Source organism: Pseudorasbora parva, chromosome 1, assembly GCF_024679245.1.
Source record: "Pseudorasbora parva isolate DD20220531a chromosome 1, ASM2467924v1, whole genome shotgun sequence".
Classification (NCBI taxonomy): Eukaryota; Metazoa; Chordata; class Actinopteri; order Cypriniformes; family Gobionidae; genus Pseudorasbora; species Pseudorasbora parva.
The window spans coordinates 48846396-48858833 of record NC_090172.1 but is presented as its reverse complement, the minus strand read 5'-3'; the positions used below and the strand labels follow the sequence as shown (position 1 = coordinate 48858833).

The 12438-nt window shown below is 38.5% G+C and overlaps 1 protein-coding gene across 9 annotated transcripts in view; it reads right to left on the bottom strand.

Annotated features, from left to right (window-relative positions):
- si:ch211-200p22.4 (phosphatidylinositol-binding clathrin assembly protein) overlaps positions 1-12438 on the bottom strand; it is an 80818-nt gene that overhangs the window by 57309 nt on the left and 11071 nt on the right. For all 9 annotated transcript variants that reach the window (XM_067444362.1, XM_067444372.1, XM_067444343.1 and 6 more), the window contains exon 2: positions 4900-5042. In XM_067444362.1, the coding sequence (XP_067300463.1) occupies positions 4900-5042 (143 nt within the window). The remainder of the gene's footprint in view (positions 1-4899; positions 5043-12438) is intronic.

Here is a 12438-nt window from a genome sequence, read left to right as displayed (position 1 = left end):
AAACAGAGCATTACATCAATGGGACAATTTATAGGGTTGTAAATGGGCCTGTAAAACTGTATCTGGACAATTTTTGCCCTTAAATAAGCCACATACCCTCTATGTATATATCAAAGAACAATTTAACATTGTTTCAAATCATTCTAGGGCACCTTTAAAGGAACACGCTGACTTTTTGGGACTTTAGCTTATAAGTCCATACATACCACTCTCATCTCCATGCGTGCCATAACTCTGTCTGACGCACACACCGTTAGCCTAGTTCAGCACAAAGACTGGAGGTAAAACGGCTCCAATCGTTCCAAAGGCCTACTTCTCAAAAAGTGACAACATAACACAGACATTTTCTTATGTACATGTTGTGATGTGTAGTTCACAACATTGTGTATTAAGACAAACAGAAAATGAAAAGAACAGTTGCGATTTTCTAGACCGATATGTCTAGGAACTATTCTCTCATTCCTGCGTAATAATCAGGGAACTTTGCTGCCGCACCATGCCGCAATGATATTAATATAAGTAGTGCCTGAAAATAGTCCCCAGCACGTTCTCTGTGCAAGCAGGTTGTCACGTTGGCTATGCTCACGGAAGTTAGCCTATTTGCAGGCACTGAGTGACAACATTGCCCCACTGCACCCATGGTACGGCAGCAAAATTCCTGGATTATTACGCAGGAATGAGAGCGTAGTTCCTAGCCACATCAGCCTAAAAAAATGCAACTTTTCATTTTCCTTCAGTCATAGTATACACTATACATGTAACTATACACATCACAACAAGTAAATAGGAAAATGTTGGAGTTCTAATATCTAGATGGAGCCATTTACCAGTCTTTGTGCTAAGCTAGGCTAGCAGTGGGTCTGACAGACTTATTGAATGCTATGCTATGAGATAAAAATGCTATCCAGGGCTTGACATTAAGCATGTTCATGTGTTTGTCCTTCTGACAAGTAAATAGCTCATTCACTTGTCAGAGTAAAAAATGTGCTTGTCTGGAAAAAAGTTTGATATTTTGTGTGTGTGTGTGTGCGTGCGTGCGTGCGTTAAATATAATTTATTCTGAAGCAATATGCTGACCAGTATTCAATCAGCTTTGACATAATTAAATCTGCATATTTGTGAATTTTCTTATTATTATTTTGTACCTTTTATGAAGGGCATTTTCCCCCTAATCTTATTAAATATAGGTTATACTTCAGTTTTAATTTTATATTGTAAAATTTGATCTATACAATAAATTAAAATAAGACATAAGGGCTGTTACCAATCAAATTAAATAATTTACACTGAAAAATTCAAGTTGCATTAAATAACGTTTTGAGATTTGTATTTTGAATAGACCAATACGAAATGTTGGAAAGTATGTTTAAACATCAAACTAAACCTCCAGTAGGTGGCAGCAGGTGGCCGTCTTAATGAGTGAATTATTGAGTCGTTCATTCAAACGATTCATTCAAACGCGGAATCGTTCAGTAACACTTGTTGCTGTGATGCGTTACGGTTCTGCTGTGAACGATTTTCGCTGCTGAAATAGAACAAAACATTAAATATTGCTTCTAAAATGTAAGTGACTTTAAGTGAATGTTAATGTAAGTGAATGTTAGTTAATTGTTTTGCTATGAACGGTCATATGAAATCAGTGTCATTTTCAGCTCGTGATGGTATTCAGGAAAACAGCTCTAGTGTTGTAATTTCTCGAGAGGCTGCACGAGCGTCAACAGCGCGACCTTATTATCGTCAGTTCATTATATATTATTATCCACTGTCGATCGCCACTTACACTAAATTAAAGGCGCAATCATTCTTGCATTTTGGTGATTCGCTAGCTATTTTTTGTTTTAATCAGGCTCTTGTCCATCGGGCAAGTAAAATTCTCTTTCACTTGTCCCTTCAAAAAATCCACTTGTCCCGGACAAGCGTTAATGTCGAGCCCTGCTATGTATGGACTTACCTAACTCTGGGAGGTACAGTGAATAAGCTAAAGTCCCAAAAAGTTGGTGTGTTCCTTTAAGTGAAATTAATACTTTTATTCAACAAGGAAGGAATAAATATATTAAAGCTGACAGTAATTTTACAAAAAAAACTCTTGGATTTTGTAAATCCAAATAAGCTTTACAGATTATTGAAAAGGCTTTAAAAAATGTCTCATACTTGTTGAACCATAAACAAATACACCTGTGGAACAGTAAAAGTTTAAAGACAGTAGACGGTTAGGTCACAGTGGCTGCTTACATGAACAACTTTTGTTTCAATCGGACTGAAATCATTGCGATTGATGAATCTGAATGTAGTGTTTACATAAACGCTAAACAAGTGACTGAGTTGATGTGTGCGTTTATATGTCACAAGTTTCTAATTGGAAGCGTTTTTTTGAAATGCACACTGCACAAATATAATGTTTCCCGCTGCTTGTGCATACTAACCATTCTCCTGCATTGATTGTTTTATACAACAGGCTTAATATTTATCAATTTTGGACCCTGATGATTATACCACTGTAGTGCAAAATATTAAAATATTAAAATATTAATATTGCTGTACATAATGCTTTAAACTAAGAAAATAAAATGCTGTGAAGAAAAGTGTAAGTTGCTGTGTAAGTTCTATTAAATTCATTCATATAATATATTATGTTATAATAATTGTTGCGATAAACATGCCTGGATAAGGCTTTATGCATTCAGCTGAACTTAGGAGTCATATGTCTTATCATGCTGATGCACGTCACTTTAGCCCTATTCGGATGGGACTTATTTTCCAGGGGGACGTTAGAGACATTCCTGTTTCACATGCGTACTTTACAATTTTAATCCCATCCGAATCTGCCAAGTCAGTGTTTTTCTCACACAACCTCTTTAAAAAATTCCAGGGCAAATGACCTACTGTTTTTCAGCAAACTCAAAGGTCCTCTGAGAAATCTAATCTGGAATGAATGTGTGTAATTGCCATTATTGTGTTCTCCTGTTTTTTGACTTACCTGAGCTACAGTTTATGCTACAATCTTTGGGATGTTTTCATTTGGATTCAATATGGATGATATCCGACGAAAAATAACATATTCAATCAATAAATTTAGCCTATCGCAGAAACTCTGAGGACTGCTCATTTTAATATCAGTGTCAGTTAAAATTCCTATTAATATAAAAGTAAGATAATTATTAAGTTCCACTGCTATGAACTTGTGAAATTAACTTAGTGTTTTTATAATAAAAAAAAATATATTAACAAATATTTAAAAGACATACACTAATCAGGCATAACATTATAACCTTATATTGTGTTGGTCCCCCTTTTGCTGCCAAAACAGCCCTGACCCGTCAAGGCATGAACTCCACTAGACCCCTGAAGGTGTCCTGTAGTATCTGGCAACAAGATGTTAGCAGCAGATCCTTGAGTCTTTTAAGTTGTGAGGTGGGGCCTCCATGAATCAGACTTGTTGTTTGTTCAGTACATTCCACAAATGCTCGATTGAATTGAGATCTGGGAAAATTTGGAGGCCAAGTCAACACCTCAAACTCGCTTTTGTTCTCCTCAAACCATTCCTGAACCATTTTTGCTTTGTGGCAGGGTGCATTATCCAGCTGAAAGAGGTCACCACCAGCCACCATGGAATAGTGTTTCCACAAAAGGATGTACACGGTCTGCAACAAGGCTTAGGTAGGTGATACATGTCAACATAACTACAGGGTTACTTGGTTATCCACATGGAGGGCAGGGCCCAAGGTTTCCCAGGAAAACATTACCCAAAGCATTAAACTGCCTCCACCGGCTTGCCTTCTTCCCATAGTGTATCCTGGTGCCATGTGTTCCCCTGGTAAGCAACACGTGCACACAAACACACAGACCCGGCCAATCACGTGATGCAAAAGAAAATGTGATTCATCACCTTCCATTGATTTGTGATCCAGTTCTATTGCTTTCGGCAGTGGACAAGGGTCAGCATGGGTATCCCTGACTGGTCTGCGGTGGCTATGCAGCCCTATATGCAATAAACTGTGATGCACTATGTATTCTGACATGTTTCTATCAGAACCAGCATTAACTTTAAAAGCAATTTGAGCTTACAGCAGCTCATCTGTTTGATCGGACCACACTGACCAGCCTTCGCTCCACTTGTGCATCAATGAGCCTTGGTCGCCCATGACCCAGTCACCTGTCCACCACTGTTTCTTTTCTTGAACCACTTTTCATAGATAATGACCACTGCAGACTGGGAACACCCCACAAGAGCTGCAGTTTTGGAGATGATCGTCTAGCCAAGATAATTTGTCCCTTGTCAAACTCGCTCAAATTCTTACACTTGCCCATTTTTCCTGCTTCTAACACATCAACTTTAAGGACAAAATGTTCACTTGCTGCCTAATATATTTCACCTACTAACAGGCGCCATGGTGAATAGATAATCAGTGTTATTCACTTCACCTGTCATAATGTTATGCCTAATCAGATACACGTCATTTGTGATGTACACAAGCATAACGCATGACCTTCTGTAACTCCCACATCAAACACAAACTCCCACCTCTGTAATAAACACGCAAGATGTTAGTCCCGTCCAAATCGGTACATGAAATCACAGACATAGAGTGAAAAGAACTGTAACTCAAACATCGTTTAAAAAATGACTCCCCTGCATATAGGGCTTTTGACATTTAAAACATCACAGATTTATTGCAACTTAACACCATCTTTTCAGAATGGCATTGTAAAATGTTTTGCACTGTCTCTCACACACACTCAGTGACAAACAGCACATTGTGACTGTTGAGCTATGATTTGTCATGTAGGATCAATTTGACTACGCTACACTGGATCGTGAATGGTAACTGCACAGAAGTGTTTGATATGAGCCACATTTATATATTAAAAAAAATGAAGTTCAAGTGCAGATTCCCTCACCTCATTTCCATACATCATTATGTGGTGTGTAGTGATGAGCGCTTTGAAGACCACAACCCAGCTGCTGTTGGTGGTTCTCTCAAATAGAGTGTCGGCCAGCTGGGGCACATTCACATTCATCTCATTGGTGCAGTGGATCAAGTCTGAAAACACATATGACAGACACATTAGAGCAACACACATCACTGATTCACATCTTGAATGGACGTTGCACACGATGTTCCAATAAACAGCACATAGCAGGGCCCTCACATTGAATGAAACGCCTTAATGAATCTGCAGCGGGTGCTAATGGAAGCATATCTCAGCGTGGACAGACGCTCATAATATCTCTGAGAATACACTCAGGGTTAGACAGGTTTCTAACCCAGTCGTTCTGTTATGCAACACTCACAGACAAGCAGAGAAGATCCAAAGAGCATCACATCTTTAAATATGCAGCAGCACCCCAGTTTTGCTTTGCATACTCGCATCTGAAAGCAGCATCTTTTGAACGCCATCAGATGCTCAAAAACTCTTTTCTGTTCTGGCCTGTTTGCATAATGAAGACATTCCTCCTACAACCCACAGTGTTCTTTTTTTCTCTTCAAAGGCAAATCTCTTTTCTCCCTTCCCTTGAGAGAAACATTTTTTCACACACAGAGCAGGTAATGAGGGAGACGACTCCTCCGTATCTGTCGGATATCGGCCCTGTGGGCCTGTCTGTTGTTCTAATAGGGAGTTCTAGTAGTAAGTAGTGCAGCTCCCAATTGGAGTCTGATGATGAATCACAAGGATCTGGCAAAAAAAAAAAAAAACGCCACACTAGTATGGGCTATACATCTTCAAAACACACTTACAAGATACCAGCAAGGTAAAAATTGCCAATAAATTAAGGATGTAATGTGTGTGTTGATAAGCCTCAGCCATGTTTTGCATAGTGTGTCTTTATAATAAATGACAGTTATAATTATGTAAAATATTTTGCACAAGAAATGCAATTTAATGTTTACATGTGGCCTTAACAGCAGTTAAATGTTGAGATGATTATTATGTCTATTACATAAATAGGGAAACATTATTCCTGTAGCTTAAACAATAAAACATGATGGTAGCAACACTAAGCTGAATGGTTTGATTCCCAGGCAAAGCATGTAAAGTGTATGTCTTGAATTGGTGCATGTATAATATCTGTTCAATGTTGGATTTTGCCCATTTGGTAAAAAGGTATTTAAAGATAGGCAATAAACAGATTATTGTGCCGACAATGAAGAATTAATGTGTTCAATAATGTTGTAGTCTTTCCTTCCTGTGACAATAGCCCAATATCCTTTTGAAGTTTAATAATCACATTAGGTCGGATTGTGACATTTAAAACCTCTTAAATGATCATTAAGACTAATATTCATTTAAGATATGACTTTCTATGGCCTTTAATTTAACATTTTAAGGAGCTGAAGGTTCCCTGTAACAGTATCTGCCAAATGCATACATGTAAATTAACAGCACAGTTTGAGCCCTGTTGTTCATTTTTAATAGATTAGAAGGTTCCCTGTATAATTTACAGAACTAAAAGGATAGTTCACCTAAAAAACACAGCCTTTCAGAACACAGAAAGCCTTACAGGTTTGGTGAGTAAAAGACAGAATATTTATTCTTGGGTGAACTATGCCTTTAACTAAGAGAGAATTTCTTTCATACATAAGCAAAAAAACAAAAACAAAAACAAAAATCACATCAAATTTTGATTTGAATTAAGAGTTTTGAATAAGAATCGAGTCTGGAGATCTATAGCAATACTCAACCCTAGTTGCTAGCGTGTTGTGGTGGTTGCTAGTTGGTTACTAGGTTATTATGGGTGGCTGTTTACTGGCCCAAGTCCAAAGAATCCATCCCTAAGTCTAATGATATTCTGGTCTCTAGATAACGCTCAGGTCCCTCATAGTCTGTGGTATCACATCCCTGGGGAAAAAACCTGATGGCTTAGAAAAGTAATAGTACACAGAGGCACGTTTGGAGGAATCATTCATGCCCATAGCACAAACGAGTTATGTGCCAAAGTTTAGTACTTGGGTTGAGCAATAGTAATTGTATTGCAAGCAGCATTAATAAATCTGTGCGATCCCGAAGATTCAAGTCAACTCCACTGAGCTATTCAGCATCTCTTCCCAAGATTAATGCATATTCACGTACTGTGACTATTAATAAAAACACACTGCAGCCTGTTGGGGGATGAATTACGAGATGGCTGCCTGTTCAACAGTGTTCTCCCCCATTTCTCTCTCTCCAGTACTGAACTGCACCATGGCTTTTGCTCCAGAGCTTGGTCTCCTTTCCTCTATATCGCTTGTTTTCTGTGATGGTCAGAAGAAGAGCATGAGAGCTGATTGGCTCCTTTGGGAGAGAGAGAGAGTGAAAAGTGAGGATATGTGCTGATATAATCAGATAAATCTATGGCTGGACCAGAATATTTGAATATTCGTTAGATGGGTTGATATTTGATTTTTGAATTTTGGGATTCGATTATTAAATTTGTGTTTTTCTCGCATACCATGGCATCACCCTCGAAACGGTCCTCATTTGCGCTTGCATATGATTACACTTTCAATCTGGGGAAATGTTCTTATTTTTATTTATTTTTACAATTATCTTACAGCCGAGACATTTTTAATAGGATGGACAGTTAAATAGGAACCCAACCTTGTTATACTTCATAAATATATTTGCTGCTTCTTAGCCTAAGTGTTCCCTGCACCTGGAGTAGCTATATTCTGTCTAGAGCGCACAACTGCATGAGCTTATCCGGAAGAAGCGCATGCCTGAGCTTGCATTCTGGGTTAAGCTGCGTTTGTTTGATATTATGGAAAATAGAACAATACAATACGAATATATTAGCCTTTTTACCCATAAGGGATGTGGCGTAAGAAAATTTTCCTGTGCAGTTTACTTTCTGTTTGCCAATTTGGGGGTAGATTGCTTAAATAGTGGGTTCATTAGCCTATTATTATTAATGAAAAACACAACAACAAAACAGTACAATGACAAATTCCCTTAAAAAGGCGCTTTTACATTTTGCTTTGAAATCAAATAATCCACGATTATCTATAAACTGACCATCTATAAACTCTCGTTATGGACGAAATCTGTCTCACGCTGCTTGTTTGTACTGAAACTCTCATTCGGTCTTTAATTGTAGTTAATCTGTTTTCTAACTGAACATATTAAATACTGCAAAATATAGCAGCTTGTATAACAGTGTGTTTTGTATCACTATTGCAGTGTTCATTCTCGGAGCATACAAGCCCAGCCCGGGTGAAGGTCTGTTCACACCATTACGATTTTCGTGTGCATTTATCAACATTTAACACCTCTTGACTAAACAAAGAGTGCCAATGTGAGTGTGCATCCCGACGTGCAAAACTGGTGACATAAAGGGGTCTTTTTTTGGGGGGGGTTCGTTTTTTTTTTTTTTTTGATGTGGCGCATAAAAAAAAACTGATCGACCAATGAGATGCTGAAGTTAAAGATTTATATGACAAAGAGGAAGTAAGTAGACAGAAGAAGATGAGTTGCTAATGCTGCTTGACAGTTAATAAGAAGTGTGTGAATGATTTTGACAAGCACGTAAATACTGTCTCTCTTCTTCTTTGTGACAAGCGAGTGTCAGAAACGTAAAGTGGCGCAGCACCACCTTGTGCACGGGGAGCTACATCTACTGAATTTGCACATTCACTCAACGTGTCGCCAGTGAAAAATCGCTTGGTGAACACAAAGACACACCGAAAAACGTCTCGAAAAACATTGACGATACACGCCACGGTGTGCACAGGCCTTGAGGCGTGCCGCTGAGAATCTTGAGATTCCTGCCTTTGTTAGAGAGAAGAATATGTTCAGCCCTCTCCCTCCGGAGCTTCGAATTTTCGCTGTTGATTACTACCAAATCTTCAAAGCTCAAAAAAAGGGTATTCGGACCAGCCCTAGATAAAACAGAACACATTTGGTGGTATTGATCACAAAGTCTTAAATGGAGAAAGAGTGAGAGGGGCACAAATAACAGAGCTAATGCGAGCATGAAACTCCCCATTAAATTTGAAGCACAGGGAATGTATGTGGTTGTATGGCTGATTAAACCCTGATAAGAGCATTCATGCATTGCATATCAGAGCTTTTTTTTTTTTGCAATATTGTATCAATACATACAGTGTACTTTCACTAAACCAAAAAAGTAGGTTGCCTGAATAAGCACAAGTTATTAAACAAGCATTTCCCAGTCTGGTGCGAGCTACTTCTTTGGTCAGGTTTCCTTCCACATATTTTTGTGTCAGTTCCCATCAGAGAAACATTCATATTAATTAATTAATTCATATCATTTCCCTCAGTGCTAAACTGTATAGGTTGTAGAGCATGTAAAACATGTCACTGCCTTGTCGTCAAACTGATAATAGTTTTATCCCTTTTTCAATTGAGATCAAATTAACTTGTGATGCAAAGCAATATACTGAATCATCAATTATGACATATGTCATATGATACAACAAAGTTAAAGATAGCACATGATACTAATCTCCAATTATCTCCTTAATGCTTCTGAGTGTCAAACCAAGTTCACAAAAGTAGATTCCCAGAGTGACTAAGAACAGGCAGCGTTTCACACCGCAACCTTTAAATAGAGTTTCTGCAGTGTTTCACTAAAACAGACAATCACACTTCCATGTTATCCCTTACAAACACACACACCTGCATGGTTTCGTGCGGAGATGTGTGCACCGGAGCACGAAATGATGTGCAGTGGCGAGAATCGAATCCGAGAAAGGCGGTGAAAGGAAGCTGTGACCCAATGATGTCACTGCAGTGCAGCAAATGAAGAGTCTTTGAGCGATGAGGTCACCCACTTTCTCTCCGCCAGTGTCAAAGTCTTATTGTTAGACTGAGAGACAACGAAACCCTTTGGAAACATTCATACCGGGCTGAGACTGCCACCAGTCAGAGTTGACAGAGGCACACGTAGCTGCCATAATTGGCCGGTCTGGATTTAAAACCAGCTCTATGCAAGAGTGAAAAATTAACAAAATTACAAATTAAAGCACTTTTGATTCAATGCATGATTATTCTCTGCAGTGTCTGGGCTTACAAATTAATCTGGATTGAGCCTTGATGAGGCACAGGAAGTTTGGCAGGAAGCCTCTCGGCTGTGTGTACGAGGAAGTAAATTGACCAGGTGGCCTGACAGTCTGTCCAGCTGTCAGCCAGAACACCGTAGCTGGTGCTCACCTCTGAACCACCACAGCTGCCATGCTAATTACTTGTTCCAAGTGTACTAATCACTGACTCCAGGTCATTTCTCCATGACCCTCTGCTTAGGGCATAATGCACTAGAAATGGAGGAGGAATTGACATTTCAAAGTATTGCAATATGTAATATCTCTACAAGTATGGAAGCCATTTCATTCCAATGTCTGTTGAATTCCAACACAGGCACACCTTATTGTACTGAATGAGGATTTGATTAGGTGATCACCTGAACCAAATCTTATTTAATATGGAAAACAATTTTTTAAACACTTGTATAGTCATCACTATCATCTTGCAGTAGGACCAGCTGGATGGCAAAAACAGTGCCAGTAGTACCTCAAAAGTAATTGGAATCAAAAAATAACTATTGACCATGGCAAAAAAGTTGAAATGGAAAGATTTGAGTGAGGAAAAGAAGGGTTCAATTCAGGCTTTACTGGCAGAGGGATACAGTAAGTATCGGGATGCTTCCATCCTTACAATTTCAAAGACGGCGGATCATAAGAACAGGGTCAAGCAGCAGACATTGTGGACAACAAAGCTACAGACCGGCAGAGGGCAAAAACAACTCTCCACTGAACGGAATGACCGCTAACTCATTCAAATGTCACTCAAAAACCGTAGGATGACATCAAGTGACCTACAAAAAGAATGGCAAAAGGCTGGGGTGAAGTGCACAGATAGGACGGTTCGAAACAGGCTCCTAGGAGCAGGGCTGAAGACGTGCAAAAAGGGTTTGCCAGGCTGAGGTTTGCAAGAGACCATAAGGATTGGACAGTAGAGGACTGGAGTAAGGTCATCTTCTCTGATGAGTCCAATTTTTAGCTTTGTCCAACACCTGGTCATCTAATGGTTAGACGACCACAGTGTCCGAACCCACTGTGAAATTTGGTGGAGGATCGGTGATGATCTCGGGCATATTTGTCTTTGTGAAGGACACATGAATCAAACCTAGTATAAAGTTGTCCTGGAAGAAAACTTGCTTCCTTCTGCTCTGACAATGTTCCACAACTCTGAGAACTGTTTTTTTCCAGCAGGAAAATGCTCCATGCCACACAGCCAGGTCAATCAAGGTGTGGATGGAGGATCACCAGATCAAGACCCTGTCATGGCCAGCCCAATCTCCAGACCTGAACCCCATTGAAAACCTCTGGAATGTGATCAAGAGAAAGATAGTTGGTCACAAGCCATCAAACAAATCTGAGCTGCGTGAATTTTTGCACCAGGAGTGGCATAAAGTCAGCCAACATCAATGTGAAAGACTGGTTTGACCAGTTGTTGCTTTCTGCAAATAAATGCTCTAAATTACAATATTTTTATTTGGAATTTGGGAAAATTGTCGTCAGTAAACAAAAATGTTAATTTTACCCAAACACATACCTATACATAATAAAACCAAAGAAAGTGATAATTTTGCAGTGGTCTCTTATTTTTTTCCAGAGATGTATTTCATCTTAACATGGCTATATTATATTATATAATTTAAATATAAACTTAGTGTTGTGAATACGGCTGAGATTTTCCATTTGCGTATAAATACAAAATAATCCATGCAGTTATTAGTGAAGGAGACTCAATATTTCTAGTTACATAACTATTTTGGGGGAGGACTAAGTTTTTGTGCTACAATAAACATGGCGCACGATACAGTCTTTTTTTCTACAAACACTGACATGCCTACTCTTAAGGCTAGTTTTTAAATCGCTTTCCAATTAAGCAAAAGTAGGAATTCTGTACTGCTTGTGCAAAACAGTGAAATAAAGCTCAATAAAGATGAATGAGAAATCAGTTCAAAGTTAAACATTCACTATTTCACACATTTCTAATCACAATAAACTAATATTACTGAATCTTGACCCTTACGTCAATATAATATTTGTATTGCCAATAATATAATCAATATAATGTGTGTGAAGCTTTCTTTACTGACTAGATGGACCACTGACGCAAGAGCATTAAAAGATTTATTACAACAATAAAAAATTATACATATATATAATTTATACATATATAGGAAATCACAATCTTTTTGATATATATATATATCAAAAAGATTGTGATTTCCTTTGTTAAAAATCAGATCACTAAGATTAGAGGACCTCCAGACCTGTTGAGATTTTTCTGTATGCTGAAAAACAAATGCTAACCTGTCTAACCTGCAGATAAGAACAACAAACTGTTTTGAATTTAATGAGCGCAGAGTCTTTTATCGGCTAACCGCTTCAGCTAGCTTGAAGGAGAACAGCAAGGAGAATTCTTCTCCAAATA